This window comes from Talaromyces amestolkiae (assembly GCF_001896365.1).
Source record: "Talaromyces amestolkiae strain CIB chromosome Unknown scaffold12.1, whole genome shotgun sequence".
NCBI classification, from domain to species: Eukaryota; Fungi; Ascomycota; class Eurotiomycetes; order Eurotiales; family Trichocomaceae; genus Talaromyces; species Talaromyces amestolkiae.
The window spans coordinates 254,180-278,732 of record NW_024468048.1 but is presented as its reverse complement, the minus strand read 5'-3'; the positions used below and the strand labels follow the sequence as shown (position 1 = coordinate 278,732).

General features: G+C 47.5%; 6 protein-coding genes across 6 annotated transcripts; 5 read left to right on the top strand and 1 right to left on the bottom strand.

Moving 5' to 3' along the window:
• Positions 1-46: 46 nt before the first annotated feature.
• BHQ10_006408 (uncharacterized protein) lies at positions 47-4,642 on the top strand (the record flags this gene model as incomplete). The annotated part of the gene is made up of 4 exons (XM_040878991.1): positions 47-85; positions 143-451; positions 502-1,015; positions 1,065-4,642. 4 exons carry the CDS (start codon positions 47-49, stop codon positions 4,640-4,642), a joined length of 4,440 nt encoding a protein of 1,479 aa, XP_040734912.1.
• Positions 4,643-6,738: 2,096 nt separating this feature from the next.
• Positions 6,739-11,131, top strand: BHQ10_006407 (uncharacterized protein; the record flags this gene model as incomplete). Its single annotated transcript, XM_040878990.1, has 3 exons — positions 6,739-7,291; positions 7,387-8,003; positions 10,724-11,131. The coding sequence occupies 3 exons, from the start codon at positions 6,739-6,741 to the stop codon at positions 11,129-11,131; spliced, it is 1,578 nt and encodes a 525-aa protein (XP_040734911.1).
• Positions 11,132-11,905: 774 nt separating this feature from the next.
• BHQ10_006406 (uncharacterized protein) lies at positions 11,906-13,037 on the top strand (the record flags this gene model as incomplete). Its single annotated transcript, XM_040878989.1, has 3 exons — positions 11,906-12,191; positions 12,248-12,885; positions 12,957-13,037. The coding sequence occupies 3 exons, from the start codon at positions 11,906-11,908 to the stop codon at positions 13,035-13,037; spliced, it is 1,005 nt and encodes a 334-aa protein (XP_040734910.1).
• Positions 13,038-13,185: 148 nt separating this feature from the next.
• BHQ10_006405 (uncharacterized protein) lies at positions 13,186-14,897 on the bottom strand (the record flags this gene model as incomplete). The annotated part of the gene is made up of 2 exons (XM_040878988.1): positions 13,186-14,590; positions 14,644-14,897. The coding sequence occupies 2 exons, from the start codon at positions 14,895-14,897 to the stop codon at positions 13,186-13,188; spliced, it is 1,659 nt and encodes a 552-aa protein (XP_040734909.1).
• A 445-nt stretch (positions 14,898-15,342) lies between these two features.
• On the top strand, positions 15,343-16,665 carry BHQ10_006404 (uncharacterized protein; the record flags this gene model as incomplete). Its single annotated transcript, XM_040878987.1, has 1 exon — positions 15,343-16,665. The coding sequence occupies one exon, from the start codon at positions 15,343-15,345 to the stop codon at positions 16,663-16,665; it is 1,323 nt and encodes a 440-aa protein (XP_040734908.1).
• Positions 16,666-21,161: 4,496 nt separating this feature from the next.
• BHQ10_006403 (uncharacterized protein) lies at positions 21,162-24,450 on the top strand (the record flags this gene model as incomplete). Its single annotated transcript, XM_040878986.1, has 5 exons — positions 21,162-21,567; positions 21,614-21,814; positions 21,863-23,200; positions 23,253-23,708; positions 23,756-24,450. The coding sequence occupies 5 exons, from the start codon at positions 21,162-21,164 to the stop codon at positions 24,448-24,450; spliced, it is 3,096 nt and encodes a 1,031-aa protein (XP_040734907.1).
• Positions 24,451-24,553: the final 103 nt, after the last annotated feature.

The window sequence follows — 24,553 nt, the reverse complement described above, 5'->3', positions numbered from 1 at the left end:
GCTCTGATACCGCTGGCTTGGTCTCAACGGTTTCTTAAAAGCCATCATGCAAGATGATCAACAATCGAGTTGCTATCCCTTATGGGTAAGTCATAAACTCTAGTCAATTGACTTAAAATAAATGTTTTGCTGACGTTTATAGAACTCCGCTGATGCATCCTTCTCACGATGTGCTCTGCCGTACATTGCATCTGTCCCAGCACTTGTAATCGTGTTCATTGCGATCAAGTACCTGCTCGGCAGTCGCTATCTATACAGATGGCGGCCAAGATGGACTCAGCCATTTGTTGTAGAAGAGGAAAATACGACAGATGAGTTTCCGGTCGCACGTCAACGGCCTTCACTCAAGGCCTGGGCTCTTTTTGTACTTACCGTCATTGGTCTCGGCGCTGAGATTGTGCAGCTTGCGAAGATACCTTTCTTTGGCAACGTTATGCTCACAGTGGCCTGGGTGGGTCTGCCAATTCCTGATGATATATTTCAACGTACTGATATCGGTAGTGTCTTGCCGCTATTGTACTAGCTACTAAAAGACCACGAACAGCCCCTACAGCATTACTCATATTCTATGCATTGGCTTTTCTAGTACAATATCCTGTCTTCAACGCTGGCGGCAACGGCTCTCTTTTAAGTCTCATTGTACATGAATCAGTCATCGCAGCTGCAGTGCTATCAATCATCATCATTCTATCAATGCCAACTCGAGATCCTACTTTACCAAAAGAAGGCATCGGTAGAGTAGGCGGAACATCATCAGACGACCTGCGTAGTCCCGAGGATGACCTGACCTTGTGGCAATTCTTCACCATCTCATGGATGTCACCTCTTATTTCCGTCGGCCGGAAACGGAAGATAAATGAGGACGATGTTTGGCTTCTAGGATTCGAGTTTCAGCATAGAAGGCTACACGAAAAGTTTCGGCAGCTTCGGGGATCTGTTTTGAGACGCTTACTGCGAGCTAATGGGATCGACATATTTATTCTTAGCAGTATCTCCCTTGTACAGATGGCTTGCAGTAAGTCTGTTTCCACAACGATAGAGGCGTGGATGCTAATCTACAATAGATTTTTCTTCGCCCCTTCTCCTGCAGCAACTCCTGAAAGTGTTGTCTGACGAAATCAGTGACAAAAGAGTAGCCATGGTTTACGCAGCTATCATGTTGCTCATACGGCTGCTGTCTGCGCAAATCCAAGTGCTGAACCTCTGGTATGGTCGAAGATGTTACGAGCGAAGTAGAGGAGAAATGGTCATGATGGTTTATGAGAAAGCGTTGTCACGGAAGAATACATTCGGCCAGAAAGTGTCGACCAAAGAAGAACCAGAGAATGGCACCGCAAGAAATGGGCATGCAAATGGAAACAGCGAGGGAGAGCAAAGCAAAAAGAACAGAAAACTCTGCGGTCTAATTCCGTGGAAGAGCAAAGACCAGAAAAAAGAAGTCGAAAAAGAAACCGCATCCATGGGCAAGATTTTCAACCTCCTTCGAGGCGATGTGTACGAAGTATCACAGCGGTTTTGGGAAATCAGTGAACTCATCGATAAGCCCATCGGTCTCGTCATTGCTGTTGTACTTGTCTGGGACCTGTTTGGACCTTCATGCTTCTTGGGCGTACTAACCGTTGTCTTCTCTCAAGTCATCAACGCCTTCATCACTCGCTATGTTCTGCGATGGGGGCGGATCCGCCGAGCCGTGACGGATGCTCGATTGCAGATTTCGTCGCAATTTGTGGAAGCACTTCGCCATCTTCGCTGGTATGGATGGCAAAACCACTGGCTTCGGCAGGTCATGGAAGCTCGTGACAAGGAGTTGAAAATACAGATTATTACGAGCTTGTTGCAGATTGCGATTGCGTTCATTGAGGTTTTTAGCAGTGGAGTGTTTCCTGTGGCTGCTTTGTACGGTTATACGATACTCGCAGGTCGACCCTTGAGTATTGATGTCATCTTTCCAGCGCTCCAGCTCTTTACTATGTTGGAAGAGCGGTTGCAAGAGATTCCATCCTTGATCACAATGTTTATCAATGCTTCTATTGCGATGGGTAGAATCGAGGACTTTATGGAAGAGCCGAACAAGGAGACAAAGACTGGGGAGACGGTGTCGGAATCTTCACCAATCATGCTGGAAGACTGTTCGTTTGCTTGGCCTGGAAAGCATGATTCAGTCTTATCAGATGTCAGTCTGACTATTCCGCAAGGCTTGACGGTCGTCTGTGGCGTGGTGGGTGCTGGAAAGTCTGCACTATTGCAAGCTCTACTTGGCGAACTCGATGAACTGAAAGGCGTTTCTCATCTGCCGAACGAAATGGTCGGATACTGTGCCCAAACACCATGGCTGCAGAGTATGAGCATTCGCGACAATATCCTATTTTCGTCACCATACAACGAGCAAAGGTACAAGCGTGTCCTCGAGGCCTGCGCCTTGGTGCCCGATCTAGCCAACTTTGCGCATGGTGACTTGTCGTTTATAGGCGAGAATGGCATCGGATTGTCCGGCGGACAAAAGGCGCGAGTGGCTCTTGCAAGAGCAGTTTACAGCACAGCTAGGGTTCTACTTCTGGATGATCCGTTGTCTGCGCTTGACCACAATACAGCCGAATCCATCGTACGCAAATGTCTGCTCGGACCATTGATGCAAGATCGTACCATTGTACTCGTTACACACCGTGTGTCCCTGGTGCAATCCCATGCTGACCAGATCGTGGAAGTCGCCGGAGGCAAGGTTCGAAGCGTTGGAAAGCAGGATATTTCCGCCGTCCGGGATGTCTACGAGGATGATACACAACATGCGGACAATGAGCAGACGGAGGATGAAGTCTCGGCGGTAGTTGCAGATAAATTCATCGAAGAAGAACATCGAGCAGACTGGGGTGTGCAGACTCGCGTGTACTGGGCTTATATCAAAGCCGGAGACCTCAAATGGTGGGCACTTCTTGTCATAACCATTACGCTTCACCGCGGCCTCGCTATCCTGCAGTCCTGGTTCCTCAAGGAATGGGGTGAAGCGTACAGTCAATTTATGGTCGTGCCCAGTTATACGGACCTGAGAGCAAAATGGAGTGATCAGTGGGCAATAATGGGAGGTGTCCCGGCTGTTGCCAGCCAGAACAATGTCAGCATGCGCAGTTGGCCACTCGACCGTGACCATATCCCTTCTCCAGCTGACGATGTTCGTCCTTGGTTGGCTCTATATTTTGGATTTGCCGTTGTTCGAGCTGTGATTATGCTCATAGCACGATTATTGATGCTAGCGATTGTTTACTGTGCTGGAAGAACCATGTTCAAAGAAGTCATGCAACGCGTCAGCCGCGCCACTTTCCGATTCTTTGACGTGACCCCGGTCGGCCGCTTGATGAATCGTCTGACGTCTGATATCGGTACGGTCGACCGCAACATCAGTCTTCAATTTACAGGAATAGCATTCCAGATAATCATTTGGGTCTCTTCGATTATCGTCATTGCTTCAGTGACTCCTGTTTTTCTTGTTTTTGCAATGATACTGACAGCCTGCTTTGTGATCATATTCTTATGGTTTCTACCACTTTCGCAAAGTTTGCGCAGATTAGAAATGGTGTCTTTGAGTCCACTGCTCTCTAATTTCGGCGAGTTGCTGCATGGATTGACTACTGTGCGCGCTTTTCACGCCGAGGTACGTTTCCAAGACCGCGTTATCCAGGTCGTGGATAAGTTTCAAGGCATGGATCACTTCTACTGGTCCCTTCAGAGCTGGTTGTCGTATCGCTTCGAAGCATTGTCAAGTATCTCCACCTTTTTACTGACTGCCTTGGCACTGTACACGGATGTTTCAGCCGGCATGGTCGCTTTCCTCTTGGTGACAGCCAACAACTTCGTCAGCGCGACCCATGCTCTATGTCGACAATACGGTCAACTTCAAATGGACTTTGTCTCCGTGGAACGTATCGACGAATTACGCCACGTTGAAATTGAGCCGGAAGGTGAAATCGATCCACCAGCCTACTGGCCGCGGTTCGGAAGCGACATCATCTTTGACAACGTCACAATCCGCTACGCACCGCATCTCGAGCCATCTTTGAATGATATATCAGCCACCATCCCTGGCGGTTCCACGGCCGCAATAATTGGACGCACAGGCAGCGGAAAATCAACTCTAGCGTTGAGCTTACTAGGCGTCCTACAACCAGACAAGGGGCAAATCCTCATCGACAACATCGACATCAGCAAAGTCAACAAACAATCCCTACGCACACGCATCACATTCGTCGCCCAGGACCCGATACTGTTTCCAGGCAGCATCAGAAAAAACCTCGACCCAACCGATGAATTCTCAGACAACGAATGCGCCGAGGCCCTACAACGCATCTGCGCGCGTCACGGCTGGACACTAGACTTCCAAATTGAAGCCGGAGGCCGCAACCTGAGTCAGGGACAACGACAGCTCATTGGTCTGACGCGAGCGGCGTTGAGGCGTAGCCCTATTGTGATATTGGACGAGGCGACGGCATCAATTGATCATGAGACGTCCCTGGAAATTCAAAAGATAATTCGTGAGGAGATGAGGGAGAGTACGGTGATTACGATTGCCCATCGGTTGGAGGCGATTAGTGATGCGGATTATTCTGTTGTGTTGGATAAGGGCAGGATTGAGAGGGAGGGGCGGGKTTAATTGTTTATGCTATGGAGAAAATACGATTTTTGGGTATATGACATGGTGTGATATTGTGAGTTTAGAGAGTCATGATGGACCTTTTAGGCCCTACCGAACCATATGAGGCTCGGTTGATTTTGACCCGGAACGATCCTAAGTGCTAGCTAGGGTAGATAGGCTTGGAGTCTGGTCAGCCTAATCTCTAGAAGATCAGATTTAATGGTCGAGTCTAACAGAGCCAGGAGACATCTCCTCGTAAGTTAAGATGGCCGCATTCCAAGGCTTAACTCGTAGACCTCCTCCCGCTTCTTGTCAGACCCTAAAATTCTATGAAGTCAAAGGGATATGGTATCGACTGATGCGTACGTATCTCAAGAAGACGAACACGTCATTCGCACCACGTACAACATTCGCAACTTCTTAACTAGACTCTAGGTAATCAGTACACACCTGTACACATCGTCGCAATCCCCGAGTCCTCTAAACCCCCGAAGTCATGAGACCACCTTACCCCAATCTTTTGTCTTACTGACCTCACGATCTCGGTACGTTGTCGATCATTTGATCTCCAACTGAGCGGATCGGATCTCCAGATCGCTCGGGCAATAATTATCTCTGTTCATGTTGCTTTTCTGTCAAGTGTCAAACGACAGGTGGAGCAAATGCGTGGGTCTGAGCTTTTTTGTGCTTATTTGAACAAGTCGATGTAGATGTACATTTGTGAAGTATACCGGGAGTAAGATGGCACGACGAACGCGGTCGGTAGGGATGATTTACTGTGGACGATTGAGGTATAGATAGAAGATGCTGTTGAGGTATTGATTTTGGTCTTTTTGGACCTTCGAAATTGGTCTATCTCTGATCATCAAATTGACAAAAAAAAAATGCAGTATTAGCCGGTATGGTCGAAGATCCCAGTTCGTATGTTGACCTTATGGTCAACGGTTCTATCGGTGAATAACATTTCATATGAGACATTGCCAGGGACCTGACCTGATTATACCACTTACCTGATAAGTATCTGTTGAAAATGATCCACGGCTATCCAAAGTTGCAAATTGAAGACGGGGTGTCTAGCCTCTATCTCTTAAACCATCCTTGCACGAAAAGCCCGGTATAGGCCCGAATACGCGAAATCAAAGATCATCCAACAGCCACCTCTTTACATGATAGGCCACCTTCAAATAAAGATAGTGCCCACACCCGAGTCTTGTACGAGGCACATTAAAGGCTTGTACGTACATAATACATGGAGGGGCTGATTTCGCCCCCCACCTCGCATACTTGACTACTGCGCTCATCTTTGGGACAATCTAGAATTGCCGAAGGTACTTGACTATTTAAAAAGAAGTAGATGTCTCCGAGCTGATCACTTAGGATCCGGATCGAGATTACAAGGTTGTTTAAGGAGTAGATTGATTAGATGCAACGCCAATGTTGATCATTGCTATTGAACCAATCCGATGTTGAAGAGTACATTAAAGTGTTCCAAGGTTGGTCATAATTCGGCCCCAGGAACTAACATTGAACTAACATCTTAATTAGATATAGGTGAAACTAAGCTTCATTATTAGTGATGTAACGATTCTAATCAGCTCATCTCCGTTTCCATGGAAATTCAAAAAGTTTATTGGTGAGTGCCGTGGTTGATTCATTAGTTCCAACATGAACTGGAGACACAAAAGAGGTCACTGCATGGTCACTTACGTGGTGGATATGCAATGTAGCAATGCGATGACGGATCATGAGACGTTCGTCCAAAGGACTCGACTGCCCAGGTAGAGTACAGGTACATTCATCGTTGTATCGAGGCGGGGKAGATTTTTCCTGCTGTATAAGTACGAAGTTGGTTTCGCTCGTGAGAGAGAAAGGGACTTCCGAGTCATGATTGACATATTTAAGACTCTATAGAAATTCATATCCAAATTTTTCTGGTTGAAAGAAAAGCGACCAGAAACAAAAGAGTACAGGAGATCATGACGTCGCTTTTCGTTGCATTGTTAGCCCTAGCCCGGCTTGCGGCCAGTAAAGCCGTATTTGCACATTACATGGTAAATTCCTTTATCTGATCAAACAATGTTTCCTCAGTTAAACAAGAGTTTTAGGTAGGATCAATGACTTCCACCGAAGCATCTCAAGACATCACCGACGCCATCGCCGCCGGCTTCGACGGCTTCGCACTCAACACCCACACCATCAGCAGCACAGACACCTGGAACACCGATGCAATCAACTTCCTCCTCGATGCCGCCTCGGGTACATCATTCAAGTTGTTTCTCTCGTTTGACATGTCCTGGGGCCTCGACGTCTCCTCCCTCGGCTCATTTCTGACGCAATTTAGCAATCATTCACAATACTACACCACCTCCGACGGGCGTCCATGGGTCAGCACCTACTCCGGTGGCTCTTCGGTCAGTAACGATCAATGGAATAGCGAATTTATCCAACCCCTCGTTGCGCAGGGCGTGACGCCGTACTTTGTGCCTGATTTCGATGATTGGTCTGGTTACCCCACGGGATTCTTTGATGCTTTTCCAGTGCTGGATGGAGCATTCAGTTGGGAGAGTGCGTGGCCTGGTGCGGGTACCGTAGCGGCGAATGTGAGTGACGGTGTTGATGAGAGTCTGATTGAGCAGGCGCATGCCGTTGGGAAGGTCTATATGATGCGTACGTTCCCCTGCAATACATCCCCTGATTTTTGTGCAGTCAAGCTTATAGGAAGAAAGCACTGTCAACCTTTCAATTCAAATACCTCGGCTCAGGCTCTGACTGGTACCGCATCGGCGAAACAAACCTACCGGAACGCATCGCCCAGATCTTGAGCCTACAGCCCGATTTCGTGGAAGTCATAACCTGGAACGATGCCGGCGAATCGCACTATGTCGGCAACTTTTGGCCTGAGCAGATTGCCGGCACAAGCGAAGGGGATTATGCGAATGGTTATGATCATACCGGCTGGCAGCAGGTTATTACACCGTTTATAAATGCCTATAAAAATGGAGCCACGAGTGTTGAACAGATCACGACTCAAAGTGGCTCTCCCGAAGGAGCGATATGGTATAGAACACTGTTGACGAGCGCGAGTTGCGCGAGTACGATTACGAATTACCAACAGGCTGAAGACGCCATCAATTTCGCTGTAATTTTGCCCGCGTCCGACACTGCTTATACCATTGAGGTGTACAGTAATGACGCATTGATTGGCACCTTCTCAGGTGTGGAGGGACTCAATTATGAGTCTGTGCCCGGTTTGCAGGCTGGTAGCGGGCAGAGTATTCGTGTCTTGGATGGCAGTGGGAATGTGGTGAAGACGGCGAATGGGACGAAGGATGTGTTGAGTGAGAGCTCGGATTCGTCGATGTGCAATTGGAATTATGAAGTTGTTGGGTTGTCATAGATATACACACGTATACCTAGTTACCTAGTTAGATATGTACGTATGGATGGGTAGATAGACTAATTGATTGATTGCAATTTAATCCTTCGGTCAGCTCCCCGACGCAGTCTCACTCAGCGGTTGCTCACTTGGTTCTTATAAATAATAAGAGAGAAGAAATAAAGTATACGTTTTCCGACGATCCTCGCGCGCTGCTCTAGACATCTGGTGGGAACCATCTAGCCCGATATGGAGACAGCCATTACTGATGTTATGACAAGATGGGTGCAAGCGGGGTGAGACGATAGTCCAACCTGCTACCAATTTGAAAGGTCTCGGTCAGTAGTAAACAATGCATGTAGAATGATAATATGTTGATAAAAGGAAACAACGGGAGCGATAGAAGTAAAATCAGTAATAATGACCATCCTTCGGAAAAATAAGTCATACAAAGCAATGCCATCACCACTTGACGCGGACAGGTGTCTAGAAATCTAAAGGTATTGACTACCTGTAGAAAGGGAGGTTCGACTCTTTGGACAGCGCTAGAAAACTAGTCGTGAAACGTGTAACAGACATAAAGTGCACCACAAATTGGCTACAGGAAATGAGGACCAATTCTAGTGTCATTTTAGACCGAGGTTCTAGAAATCAATATTATCTATGATCTACACCGGTAATTTCGTTAGTACGTTTTCTTTACAGAAGTTATTTGCCAATCAATTTCTGCCAGTCATATTTGGTAATTTGCTTAATAGTCTTATATTTAGTGTGACCACTTCCAGCCTCAACTACAGCTTGACACCTAGCCTGCATGGATTCTATCAAATCCTTGAGAAAATGCTCCGGTAAAACATGCCAAGAAGCGCGTACAACCTCACGCGATTGAAGATATTGAGAATGAGGTTTTTGTCGATTGAGGCGAATGTATCCATTAATAGCAGGAGCTATCCTCTCGCAATAGCTCTGAGATCCGATAGGGAGAGCTCCGTTCCTTTTCCCAAAATAGGCATGGGCCTTTATATCCCCATGAACCAAATCCTTTGTCCACGTTTCCGGGATGGGGATTGTAGAATCTAGCTCTTCGCCAGCTTTTCTGGTGACGCAGATTCTCGTATGAAAGCCTGATGTAAATCCATGTCTTATCAGTCCAAAGGATTCGATTCCATAACTCAATTGACCAATCAACATGCTCAAGAGCCAATGCTACACGTACACGTTTATGTTCATCTGTTAAAGGAGGCTTCTGTGAAGCTTTCCCACGCGTATATCCTCGTTTTCTAAGCGCTCGAGCTAATGCCGTAGTTCCAACTGGAAGATCAAGCTCACGTATTACCTTAGCATAAGGCATACAGCGCGTACGTTCTGAGGAAGTAATCCATTCAATGATAGAATCAACTTCAGCTTCAGATAGCTTGGAAGCGGCTCCACGAGGCTTTTTTGGGGTCGCTTGCTGGCTTTGGCATGTATATTGAACCTGACGGTGGCTAATTTTAAGCTGTTGAGCGATTTGAACGTACGTAAATCCAGCGTCTCGGAGCGCTAGTACTCGTATTCGATTATCCCTATCAAGCCTTAGAGAATATTGCTTTGATTGGGGGGTATTAGGGGGCTCCGGGGTGGCCATTTCTAATGTGCATAATCTAAACAATCGGATATGGGATGCGCGAGGTTTATTGTTTAAAAGGCGATGAGCGCGGTTTGGAGTGGGCCTCACGACCACGACCAAAAATGTACTAACAAAGTTACCGGGGTCAGCCAGAGTAGATTTTGCCCTGCAATCAATGTAAGTACCGCGCAATCGGCGCATTTTGACCATACAATCTTTTCCCTCACCACGGCAAACACTACGAACTGGCCCCCAATCTTAGGTCCCTCCTGAAGAACAAAACGATCTTCATGTGTAATCTACTAACCCTATATAGTACATAAAAGGAGTAATTATACATGATTGATACTACCTACCCTAAGATTGCGTGCATATCAGACTCAATAGAAGGACCACCCAAATAAACGAGTCATGTCGTAAGTGTACTTAGTCAATATCAATTTCTGAAGATTGCGCTTCAGTAGATAGGCTTCCTTGTATCGAAACTTTCATTTGAGTCGTGAATCCTGCGCGGCAAGCCATGCTTATTTCCTGAAGGAACCATCAATAATGCAGGAGAACTATTATGTTAGATCTTGTCGATCAGTTGATTAGACTTAAGTTTTAGACCGGTGTCAAGCTAGTGGGTAGGTTCAAGATGTTCTTATCTAGTGCTTTGCACCTTTTTTTTTTTTTTTTTTTTTTTTTAAWTTTCAACCTGTTAAATATCAAGTTCTTTCAGACAACTTTCAATTCGGAGGCACATCTATGACCACAAGCTACCTTATTATGACCCTTCAAAATTGAGAATTGAAACGATTATACTGGAACCGACTTTACCAAATTTTCGTGTGAACACTGTGAATATACCTACACATTGACCACGCCTATCTCACTGTCCCCGAACCGCAATACTCTAATCCGTGCAAGGATTCAAAAACAATTGAAATTCAGCTAGAATTGTCCATCAGGATGAGTCGTGTATGGAGTTTCCCTCGCACCCCTCCAATATGATGACGTGTCCTTCATCACTAGTCATTCCTAAACATTTCAACTCCACTACTCGACCTTATAGTCTCCGCAAAACTGACCACACCGAAAAAAGTAGCTACCGGCTAACTCCAAACATATATAGTACGGCGAAACATGCTGGATGGAAATACCCGTGACAAACGCCAAACGCGCAATTCGATTCTATCGGGACGTGTTTCAATGGGACATCGACGACGAAGGCTACGATCAGCAGGTTGAAGGTGTTGAGCGGGTCCATTTCTTCAGCAAGGGCAATTTCCGGGGAAGTTTCCAATTGGTTTCTGAGGAACAGTTTTTTAATATGAGTGAGGCGTTTGCTGGCGCTCTTTCGGGGGAGAGTAACGGGGGTAGGAAAGAGCAGCAACGGCGAGGACCACTACTAGGTGTGATGAGTACGTTTGCGGTTGAAGATATGGATGAGACGTTGGAGAAGATCGTGGATCGTGGTGGGAGGGTATTCCAGTACGTCATCTCCGTCCTTTTCTGGACCATATTCGCGCAGCGTGACTGATAAGACTTCGCATATAGAGACAAACAGATTCTCGGAAGAGGGATGGGCTCCATTGCTAGGTTTGTTGATACAGAGGGAAATGTTTTTTCTTTATTCTCATATCATATTTGGGATTCTGAATGAGAAAGCACGCGATGAAAGTCCACGCATTGCAGGACTGATTCAAAATCAACACCTTTACGCGCCACGACCTTTGTATTATATTTTTAATTTCTTGGAAGTTCCATCGAGGATTTATCAATTGCTCATTCGAATTGATACCCAGAATCAATTTATATTTTACAATGCTGCAAATGCGTGGACGGGGTTTAAACCTAGATTACACTACGAATTTTCTGACTGAATCCAGCAGGAAAGTACTGAGTGGCTGCGGACAGATATCTATTTATCAAAAGCCACAAACAACAAGAGGTTAGAGTCGCACGCCTCTTTGCAAATGAGACAGGGGTCACAATATTCAAGTAGGGTTAGGGTTGATCACAAAGCATTAGTCATGCGCGGTGATTATTAAAGTGCGCCAAAAGTGGCTTAGCGCCTGATACTGGTGTCTCCAAAAGACAATTTAATTTTCTTCATATTTGTAGCATGAAGATCGGAACTCATTTGTAAGACGCCTTACAAATGATATTCTCGCGCCCTAGGATTGACAGCTTGTCCAATATCTCCCGTCAATCTCCTCCAATTTGATGGATGAACTTCTCTTTTCTCGATGAACTATTAACCACATGAATTTTTCCTTCTTCTCTCGTTGACCTGTGAAACGGATGCAAGACAATGGAACCACGCAATCCGCCGCCTGATAATGAAATGGGTGGTACTGAAATCGCCCAGCCACCCAGGTATTCGGGCCCTATAACGGGTGTGCAGCCGGCCGTACAGCCCTTTGCCGGTCGTATCGGTGGCAATCAGGCGCTGGTACTAGACCGGAATGATCCCAAGAATTCGGATTACCTAAAGGCAGTGCCGGACGCGGCACCGTTCATGAGAATATCTGAAGCGTTGGATGTGCGCGGTTTTCTTGACTTGAATCTCTGGAAGTTTGCTGTCGTCGAGGGCGTAGGTAAGTGGCCCTTAGAAATAAACTTGGTATTAATTCCGAGCTTATTTTGAGTACAGCCTCATTTTTGCTCATCTTCATCACCGGCTGGATTGCCATCCAGCCCAAACCAAGCTCGTCATCATCAGTATCAACAAACACAAGTTCCGCGGGAGTCTTCGGAACCACAACCTTCTTAGGCCCTCTGGTCGGCGGAATCACGAATTGGCTGTTCCTCACTTTGTTCATCTACTGTTTCGCACCCATTAGTGGTGGCCACATCAACCCCACCATCACACTGGCTACCTTCTTTGCACGCCTTATCTCTTTTCCGCGTATGGTTCTGTATCTCATTGGGCAAACAGCCGGTGGTGCACTCGCAGGTCTAGTGCTCAAAGACGCCTACGGATCATCGGACTTTGCGGCTGGCGGTTGTCTTGTCGAGACAAATCTGGTTGAGGTTCGACAGGCATTCGTGTTGGAGTTTATGTGCACTCTGACTTTGATCTTTATTGCGTTTGGGGTAGCACTGAATCCGAGGCAGGAGAGAATTTATGGTCCGGCGTTGGCTCCGTGGCTTGTAGGTTTGACTTTAGGTCTGTTGAGCTGGGGATCGGCGTATGAGAAACCTGGGTATGCTGGTGCTAGTATGAATCCTGCTCGTTGTTTTGGTATATACGTTGGCAGTGGGTTCCCTGGATATCATTGGATACACTGGGTAAGAGCTTCAAATTCAGGTTTACAGACATGTTACGTTAATCAAACATGGACTAACATGTGTTGATGTAGGTTGGGGTTATCTGCGCCACTTTAGCACATGGCGTATTCTACCAATTACTACCACCTTGGATTTCTGAGAAGGCGAAGTAAATTTATAGCGTCATGAGTGCTTTTGAAAAGAATTGTTGGGTTTGAGCGCCGTGAAGATGAACATCTAGTAAATGTTTTAATACTCTTCCTTCTAGATATAATTAACAATTAATCATACATTTGCAATCTATTTCAGCATATCCTCTTACTATACCACAGTCTCCGGATCTTTTTTGACATCTTCCTTTTTGATACCATACTCTGTGTCCAGCTCATTCCTCAAGGGAACCTCCTTCTCAATAAAGACCATCAAAAACCCAAGGGCAACAAATGCAATACCCACTTGCCACATTCTCTTCAAGCTATCCGAAAAGACCGAAATGACCTGAGCCCTTACAACTGGATCGGTTATCGAATCGACAAACTCTTTCGTGGCATGCTCATATGCCTGCCCACCAGTGAGCAAAGAGACAACACTTGGGTCTTGAATCCGGGCCGACAACTGGGTAGTTCTAGCATTAAAGATTGTAGAAGGAATCGTGACACCCCACGTCATGCCAAAACTTCGTAGAAAAGTCCAAGCTCCGGTCACGCTTCCGGTATCCGCGTCGGTCAACTCCGCTTGCACCATTGGAAGCAAAGTGGGTACGATAAGGCCGAGGCCAACAGCCATTATCATCTGGAAGAGTACCCATGCTGCAGTGGAAGAGTTCTCATCCAGTAGCGAGAATAGACCGAATGATACCGCCATGAATGCAAATCCAATAAAGTGAATTGGCTTGTATCGTCCGACTCGCTGCAAGAGAACTCCAGCAATCATGGCACCTGGTATGACCGTGAAAATGGTAGGCAATAGGTCAATTCCTGAGCGTTCAGGGCTTGCACCGAGAACGGACTGGAAATATATCGGCAGGAAGAAAAGTGGTATCATAAAGCTAATAGCATGGAGAAAGGTGAGGAAAAACGCTATGAGCGACGTCCGGTTCTGAAACAGATGAAGTGGCATGATGGGATCAACAGCGAATTTTTCATAAATCAGGAAGCATCCCAGGCCAACAAAACCCAGAACAAGAGGGAGTATCACCTGGACCGAGGACCAAGAGTAGGTCGCGCCGGCCCAGGCTAGAGCAAGTAAGCTGGATATTGCAGAGCCTACGAATATGACGCTGCCACCCAGATCCAGTCTCTTTAGCTTCTGGATGATTGTCATTTCCTTTTCGTATTCCACTTGCAAGAAAAAGACCAATGCGGTCAATGCGAGGCCGCCTATCGGAATATTGAGATAGAATACCCATCTCCAAGTAGTTTTTTGCACAATGAGTCCTCCAAATAGCGGTCCAAGTCCAGAGCTAAACAGATTGGTACCCATGACGATACCGAGATAGAAACCTCGTTCTCGCAGAGGTGCAATATCACAAACAATAATCTCTGTCAGGGTCATTGTCCCCGCTGCTCCAATACCCTGTATAACTCTACCTACGATCAACATCTCGATACTGGTGGCGCCACCGCATAATCCGCTTCCCAGTGTGTAGAGGGCCGTTGCGATTAGCATGGGATATCGTCTGCCGAATACGTTGGCGAACTGGCCGTATATGGGCATTAGTGCAGTCCTATTCACAACCTGTCAGTCTATTAATCTCAGTCAGTAAAATTATCAACTTACGTTGCCAATAAATACGCGTTGGCGACCCATAGATACTTGTCCGCGCCATTCAGATCGGCGATGATTGTCGGCAAGGCAGTTGTAACAATAGTGGCCTCAAGGGCTGTGAGATTACCGGCAATGGACAATGTTGCAATAATGCCCCAGAATCTGAAGCTTTTCTTGGATGGTGATTGATTGGCGACGGGCATCTTGTCGCTGTTCTTATCTATTGAGCGTGTCGCAGGACCATCCGTATCTTGTTCATTGGACATCTTGAAGATTTTCCACAAGGAAAGGATAGGAAGTTACCGGTATTATATATTGTTTGAATAGTCGGTAGTCGAAGTCAAGGAAAAAGAACGAAAGCTGAATCTGTGTGTCCCGATTTGAAACAGTGTATAAGTATACACCAGTATTGAGGGTGTGGCTGTCTGATGAATTGTGAATTTGGTCTCTATACAGATCTAGCAGGTAGATACACTTTATACCACCTTCATAGAGCTATTTGCATTCATATGAGTCTTTTCCATACGAATTAGGGCATATACTTCGGATACTTCTCTGACCTTTGGTTGGCTAGTCGGAGACGATTCGGAGATCGGCCCCACTCAACTTAATCCGGCTTAGTTCATCGCCGAATCTCTTCAGGCGACCTGAGCATCTCCAACAACAAATCCTCTATAATCCTATATCTTCATCCAGTCGGACGTATAGAATATGTATGGTGGCAAGAGATCAGCTTGTGACCGATGTCGAGACCAGAAACTGCGCTGCCGTCGCGAAAATGGCGTCGCATGTGTTCGATGCGTTCGTGCCGGAGCGACTTGCATCACAAGCAATGCGAAGCCAACGGGACGACCGTTACGAAAGCCCCTCTACGATCATATAGAGCACTCTCACTTATGGATGCCTACGCCACAGAAGACTCTTGATAATCGGTATCCAGGGATGGCGCCAGATGCCAACCGGCAGAATGTATTCCTTTCAGCAACATCGCCGAAGATAGACATGCCGCAAACCGGACTAGATTCTGCAATGCAAATTCAGCCTCAGTCCTGGGATTCAATGATGCCAGACATGCCGACGGACAGCTTCTCTACGACGATGGACGATTTGTTCTCCTTCATAGGTCCACCGTCATGTGGATCAAATGTCGACGATCTACTACAGGGCTTTCTCGACCAGTCCACGGCTTCATGTACCCCTGAAAGTTATCCTCTGACACCGCGAGACTCAACTCAGCAAAGTCCTGGGGAAGAGAAGAGTGTCCCGAGTTCAGAGTCTGCATACCACAAAGATCCACTGCTCGCATTGTCTAAGTTGAATCATTTCCTCATCGAGTGCCATTTCATTCTACAGAACCAGTCTTGCCCGCCGCCGTGGCGAGTATCAATGGCCGATCCAAACCTAGCAAGAGAATCAAAACTCGATAAAAACCCAGTCGGTACGCTGTTGCGAAGTACTGCCGAATTTATTGACATTGTCATAACATGGACAAAGACTATGTCTGACCAAGCGACAGACTGCGAGAAAAGAAAAGACAGCTTGAACTTTTATCATTTTCAACCCGCAACATACACGCTCAACAAGCCTACTATTTTGATGATGATAACGACTTATATATTGTTCGTTCGCATGTTCGACGTGCTATACTCCCGTCTGATCGTCGCTCTTCAAGAATTTCCGAACGAAGTTGCAAAAGTCAGTTTTGAGCCTGGTTTCCAACTTGCCGGCTTTTCTCTGCCACAAGGACTGTTGTATTTGAAAATCAGCGTACAAGCCTTTGAACATCAGCTCGAACGCATCGAGAGCTCGTTGGGCTTGCCGGCGGAATATAGAGTTTTCCATTCGGAAAGGCAACATGATTCGTCTGGTGTTTTTGATAATGCGAAATATCAGTCTTTACTGAAAGCAGTCATGATGGAGAAACTTGAAGATGATGATGAAGATGATGAAAATTCAGAGCAAGACAGTCAGGGCGACGTCTTTCGGCTACGAAAGAAAGTGACCAAAATGAAGGAACTTTTGCAGAGATTGTGATGCATACTCTGCTCCTGTTTGACCTTACTTTGAGACAATATTCTAGCTGTCACACGAACTCCATCTATCAAGATATCCAGGTTTCTGACTATTGATATGCATCGGATAGTAGTGTGTCACCTGTGTCTTGATAGATGCACCAATCAAGCAATAGAGTTTATCCGAGATGCCAGGCAACAATACGACCGCGACACCAGGTAGCACATCCTTATCGCTTGTCTAGGCCCGATAGTCATACAAAAGCTATGCCCAACCGATCGAAAGTCAAAAGCCAAAGACACGCATGACATGACTAATTTTGATCAAGGCCTTAGCGCATGATGGCTATCTCTGCGCCGGAGACGTCACTCCAGGTCTGAACACACAGGAAAACAAGGATGGTGTTCTACATGTAATAGCAGCACATGGCCAATCAACAGAGTCATTCGGTCGAAGGTTCTGGGAAAGTCAATGCCTCCAAGCTCAAAATCTGAACTCAATTCGCCGAACAACATGCTCTTGCGTCACCCACATTCTCGACATGCATTGTCTGACAATCTGGATAGCGCCGCTTACGACGGTTCGCAGTATGTCCGACCAAGAACTAGAATCAAGGAACAGTCAACCATCACGTCCAGACTTCCCAGGACTCAAGCCTTTGTTGGGATGCAGGAAACCTTGAATCCGATCATGTTTTACCCCTCTTGCCCGCAAACTTTCAAGGTCAACGACTGCCTCTTCGTGCGAAAGAAAAGGCCATTGTTACATTGATTTAACTATGTAGTCTGCAAGTACAAAGCCTGCTTGAGTAAAAGCCAAACAGCCACTGAAAGTACGCAACAAAGCTTATATTTGAAGCATGTACATCATACTTTCGTGGCTTCTCATCAACTTTAAATATCCACTTGAACATTCGCAAAAAAAAAAAAAAAACGTTCATTGCTGTATCTTCCATTGAATTCAGAAATTCACCCCCATCATACAGTAAAAAGTCTTCAGGTTACACCCTTAATGACTGCCCACAGATGAAAAATATGACATACACACACCCGCCGTCCCATGGAACCTGCCCAAAATTCTCCGACTGACCCAGAAAAATGAACCCCACGTTACCTCCTCTACCTGCATAGCAGGTAACTAAACTGCTTACTACTTACCAATCCAAGGTCTCAGACATGCCACTCGGGAAATTAAACCATGTCATCATCGCTGTCATCTTTAATTTCCGCTGCTTGTCCGCTTCTTGTCCATCGTAGACTAAGACCCCTCTATGGAGTATGTGGAACTGGTATCCATTCTGATGCTTTTCTCGTTTTCTAGCGTGTGATGATCGATCGATCGATTGAGTCTGTGTAAGTATCGGTGTACATACTACCTACGAAGTACGTACGGAGTACATAGGGCTAGACTTCCGTGTGGTTGACCGTTGTGGCGATATGTACTCAGTAGTATGTAGTTATGTGGGATAAACTTCCGATGCATCTATGCATTTTTGTCCAATTTTGATCGATGATGTTTGTTGAATGTGGACATTTTCGAGTGAGACATCTTCGAATGTGATATGAGTATGCATAAATATACATGGGTACATCCATGTATAGAAAGAAGCAAGACCCGGGATCAGGGAATAGCATCTACAATACCTGTTGGCGCATATGTCCCAATACCATTGGCATGGATCAGGCCATCTACAAGCCTCCAAATCCAAGTCGTGCCTCTACGACGATTTACCCCATTAAACATATTGTGCATATGTAGGTATACATGGATACATATGTATGTCTCGAACTTGAACTGACCATGTCGTAGAGACTTTTGACTTGACAGGTCACACCGACCACTGGCCATCAAGCAATCCTATGCTAGAATCCGACCGGATCAAGCCGACACTCGCAGGAGAATTCGTATTGCCTACCCAGGGTTAGCACTATAGCAGCGACCAGGCTTTCGAGACATTTTGTGGGTCTTGTGTTGATTCCTTGTTGACTTCAGAGTTCAGAGTTGTGACTTGTCACGTTGTCGGGTCGTCGGCTTCGCGGGAGTGGACGTTTCCATTCCTGCTTTTCTCGCTTCATACTACGAGTAATTGCGCGTACTTTCTTCCAACTTGTAAATGTAAGTGGATCAACAAACAGAAAACATCTCTCTCGAACTTAATTTAGCCATACCCTCCATCCGAACCGGGTGTTTAATCTAAAAGTAAGGGTCTGGAAATGGCTAGCTGCATCATGATGTCTCAGTCACCACTTTATCGGTACCCCACCGGACATTCCTGTCTGGAGTGTAGAATACATACTACGTATGTGTACATCGCTGTGCAGTGGACCGTTACAAAACTCAATAGTGCCGGCGCCACAGTCCGTTCGGCTACGCGGGATTGTCGTGTTGTGGCTGACCCTGACGGCTTGATGCCTGTCTGTTCAACTGTGTACTACGTAGTACTACGAGTATTGTACAAAGTAGTTAGCTATTATAAAATGTAGGAAGATTGATTGAAGTCCTGGAATGAATAATGAACTGGTGTTATAGTTCTTTTGCAACTTGCTTCCTGTTGTTTCGGATATATGTGTGATTACATGTTCATATTCCAAAATTTAAGAGTATGACTGGACAATACCATACCGTCAATTACGTACCGCAACGTGGCTGAAATAGTGTTCTCGGTCCGTCGGATAAAACCAAAAATGAGCCAGCTAACCAATCAGGTACTGGGTCCCGCAGTGCAGGACTTGGCTCCAGCGCTTAATTTATTTGACGTCCTGCTATTGGCCAACTCCTTTTCGTGCCCCTGTGTTTCAGACGTTGTGCATCCGCCGGGTCCCATTGGATTTTCGCTGATCTGTAGCCGCTACGTATGTCCTCTGTACTGCGTAGTATGTTACTGTACATAGTACATCCTGTGTCAAAAATAGGATCAAGATCTTCAGCGTTGGCGCTCACTGGGCGTCAAGCTTCGTCCAGTCTGAAGTCGAGATGTGTTTATGCTTTCTCTTCTACAAGCTACAACTAGGTGTTTTGTTTCAACTCAAGCTTAGCGTTCGCACGTTCTCAGGAACCGATCGTGGTGTTCGGATCCTGAAACGAGACTAGGCGAGGATGACATGGGAAGGCGTTGCACAGCCATGATCCGGAGACATCGGACTTTTACAGAGTAGTTGCGTTGTAACATCGGTCAGCGCTCAGCAGAGATATCCGGTGTATTCGTAAAGATTATGAAGGAGTCTGGAGGACTGTAGTGACGTGGTATCAACCTCAGCGTACAACTCCTCTTGACAACTTGAGGTACTCCGAAAGTCTTATGACGCGTGTAGCTGTCAACCAACATACTCGGTAGGACTCGTCACTCTGTCGGTCATCTCAGACATGCATCCAGCGCCATCTACAGGGCCTGGGTAGAATTAATGATGCTTTGGGTCTTGCTGAAAGTCCGAGACCTGACCATCAAATGACAACCACGTTGTTGTAGGTCAGCGGGGCGACCTGGACCATGGACATGGAGTAGGCAGAACTTGTTTCGAGACGGCACTCGACTGTCCAATGCCCGTGCAGGGCGAGCGACTGTGGGTTGCTGGTGAAACGAATCAAATCGTTCGGTATTCACTGCTACTACTATGTATGTATGTATTCGTACGACAGAGTAAGAGAGATCCAGAAACAGATCGGACCGGCAAATGCCAGAAAGAAGGCCGCCGTTTGTTTGCGTCCCAAAAAGGAAGCAGCGACCACGGCTGCCCCACTGTCTGTCCCAAAAAGGCAAGCGCGGTTCGATGTGGCAGGCGCTAGGGACGCTCCTGCCAGACCGCCTTCTGATTGGCCAGCGGTATGCGCGACCCTGCTATTCATAGAGTCTCCCTCAACCAACAACATCCCCTGCTTCTACTTCAAGCAAACATTCACCTACTCAAATATGAAGAGAGTACGGAGTCGAGTCGAGGAAATCGGTGACTCGATGGCCGTACGACGGGCCTATTTTGGTCTGAGAAGGACGTAACTTGGGAGGTGTTAGCGCCCTCCGTTGATCATCGACTCCATTGGCGCCATGCTGTGTGGATCAGCCACAGTTTCCAATATGGAGACTACCCTGACGAGAGCTAGACTATCCTTACGTGCTGTATTTAGTTAGCATGGATACAAGCATGAATGCAGACGCAATGCAGTCCTCTCGTCCGTCCCTGCTTCTGCCCTTATAATACGTTTATGCGCTCACTCCTCTGAGTCCTCCCCACTCTCTTTCCTCTCATCCTGTCATTCACTCTTTGTTTCTGTACCACCGTCGCTCATTCCTACTTTCCTCAAGCTTATATATTCTGTTCTTGTTTCTCCCTTCCTGGTTGGGTTCTCATCCACAGAGTAGGCGTTTCGAGGAAGACTTTCGTTACTTTCCCCTCGAACTACGCGGCTCTTGATACCTGCCGATCACTCGCTTGCCCAAGGCTTGTCTGTCGTTATAATCCCTTGAAGAACCTCTTTCACAAAGGTCGAACTGTCAAGGACTGTACAACTCAAGCTTAATCATAATGAAGGTGTCTTCGATCTTCGTGCTCCTGGCGAGCACTGCCCTTGCCGGCAGACCACAAACCACTCCATGTGATGATGACAAGACTACTTCAATTCCTCAACCTCAGAGCACAGGCTGGGGAGACCACACTGAGACTTGGGTTTCTCCAAGCCCGAGTCTGAGTGTACAGCCTCACTCTCAGTGGCCCAGCTCTGAGGCCTGGCAGCCATCTACCGAAGGCTCCGGCCATCCCACGACTACTCCCTGCGAGAGCAACACGGTCGTTCCTGTGACCTCACCTGCTGGAGCTCCTTCGTCTACCGGTCTCAGCTCCCAGCCTTGGATTCCTACCACAATCGCTTCTTCTGCTCCTGCTACTGATGTTACCACCAAGACTTCTACCTACACCACCACAACCTGCCCTGGTAAGTTACTTGCTGCTATCATTTCGTATTATGCTAACCTGATTAGTTGGCACAACTACTATCACTTCCGGCTCCAGCACCATCACAGCGCTCACCACTGGAACCACCACTGTTGTTGTGACAGATGTCATTACATGCACAAAGGAGGTCTGCCAGCCACACACTGTGACCATCACTCCCGTCACCACGGTCTCGTCCGAGGTCTTCTCTACTGTTACTCGTACCTACACCACAACCACATGTCCTGGTATGTATAATCTTGAAGTGTATATTTTATGGCTCTAACATTGGCTAGTCGGCACGACCACCATTACATCTGGCTCCAGCACCATCACCTCGCTCACTACTGGCACCAGCACTATTACCGTCACCGACACTGTGACTTGCCACACTGGTAGCTGCGCTCCTCACACTACGCCATCTGCTACCGTCACCCTTCCAAGTGTTGCTATCACTTCCGTCACTGGAACTACCATTGTTACCGGCGTTGTCTCATCTAGCTCGCCAGCTGTACCGGTCATCTCTAGCACTGTTGTACCTTTCTCTTCCGCTCCTACTGGTGTTTCACCTACTACCGCTACCGTGGGAACTAGCACACCTGCAGTCCCTGGTGTCTCTAGCACTCCTGGAGTTCCCGGAATTTCTTCCTCTGTTCCTGTTGTGCCTGTATCTTCTGTCCCCACCGAAGTTTCGCCCACGACCATCGGTACTAGCACCCCTGGAGCACCTGGTGTCTCTTCTTCCGTTCCGGTTATTCCTAGCGGCCCCAGCAGCGTGCCTCACCGTCCCAGCACTACACCATGCACCACTGGCTCCGTGCCTGTGGTTTCTGTTGGATCTTCCTCAGTTCCTGTCATCAGCTCTGCTGCACCTACAACGACTGCTTCGGAAGTTATCACTACTAAGACGATCACTTTCACAACCACCACCTGCCCCGTTGGAACCACCACAATCACCTCCGGCAGCAGCACTATTACCTCCGTTACCACTGGAACTAGCAGCATTACCGTTACCCAGACTGTGACCTGCACCAAAGAGGTCTGCCATCCCCACACTTCTACTCCCACCAGCGTCGGACCTACTGTCCCTGTTGTTACTGGATCTGGCACTCCAGCCCCTAGCTCGGTCGGAGCTACCACTGTTGCTCCTTCTGGCCCTGCAACTACCCCTGTGACCACTAAGACTATTACTTTTGTTACTACTACCTGCCCTGTGGGAACCACCACAATCACCTCTGGTTCCAGCACCATCACCTCCGTCACCACCGGAACGAGCAGCATCACTGTCACCCAGACCGTCACTTGCACTGAGGAGGTTTGCCAGCCACACACTGCTACTTCTACCGCTCCTGGTGAGACAACTGTCCCAGTCACGATTCCAGTCACTGGTACCCCAGTTCCTTCCTCTGTGGGTCCTACTTCAGTCACGCCTTCTGAGTCTGCTCCTGGATCCGGTACTGTTCCCGTCGTGAGCGAAACTGGTACACCTGTTCCTAGCTCCGCTGGACCTACTACCGTTGGACCAACTACTGTCGGACCAACTTCGGTGGTCCCTACTACCGTCGCTCCTTCTGGACCAGCCTCCGAGTCTATCACCACCAAGACCATCACCTTCATCACAACAACCTGCCCAGGTAAGTATCTAAAAGATGCCTATTTGCCATTGATAGTGCTAATTAAGTATAGTTGGCACCACTACTATTACCTCTGGATCTAGCACTATTACTTCTGTTACTACTGGAACCAGCAGCATCACCGTTACGCAGACTGTGACCTGCACCAAGGAGGTCTGCCAGCCACACACCACTGGTGTACCCACGACTGTTGTCCCCACCACCGTCGCTCCCACGACTGTTGTACCTGAGACTACTGTCCCTGGCGAGACCACCGTTCCTGGCGAGACCACCGTGCCCGCTGGAACTACTGTCCCTGCTGAGACCACCGTGCCTGCTGAGACCACTGTCCCTGCTGAGACTACTGTCCCTGCCGGTACGAGCGTTCCTGCTGAAACCAGCATTCCTGTTTCAACCATTACCGTCAGCCCCATCCCGGTGCCTTCTTCTGCAGGCGCTACTGGTACTTCCTCTGCCCCCGAGTCCGTGGTTACCAAGACTCTGACCTATACCACTACTACCTGCCCTGGTATGTATCTCACTCGATCAAAGCCTATAATTGCTAACATAACATAGTTGGAACTACAACCTTCACTTCTGGGTCTAGCACCATTACTGCTGTTACCACTGGCACCAGCAGCATCACTGTTACCCAAACAGTGACCTGCACCAAGGACGTTTGCAAGCCTCACACCTCGGTCGCTCCCACAACAGCAGTTGCAACAGTTACTCCTACCCCAGTTGTTGTCACAATCACTTACACCACAACCACCTGTCCTGTGACCTATGTCCCCACTACTAGCGGAACTTCCACCTTCAGCATTCCCGTGACCGGCACAAGCACCATTGTTGTCACTGCAGTGACCACCTCTACTCCTGCGGTGGTTGTACCTAGCACGACAACTGTCCCTATTGTCCCTGCTGGCGAAACCACTGTTCCTGCCGGTGAGACCAGCACTGTTGTGCCAGTTCCTGTTGGCGAATCCACCACTGTGGTCCCAGCTCCAGCTCCTTCCTCCGTCTCCCCCGAAGGTACCACTATTGTCCCTCCGGCTGTTGGAATCACCACCACTGTTCCCGCTCCCGCTGGCTCCACCAAGCCCGCTTCTTCTCCATCGTTCACACCTTCTCCCTCTTCCAAGGTTGTCTCAACTCCAGGCTCATCCACCCACACATCCACCAGCCCTCTCTATACCGGTGCCGCCCCAGCCGTCAAGATTGGTTCAGCCGGTGTTTTTGCTGGTGCCATCGCCATCTTGGCTCTGATTTAAAGCCACCTCTCTTTCTCTGTTCAAAAAATGTTGCATTGCTTCTCTTCATTTGTTTTTGATTCCTCTCTTTAGAGGTAGCGATTGATTACGCTATTGTCTAATA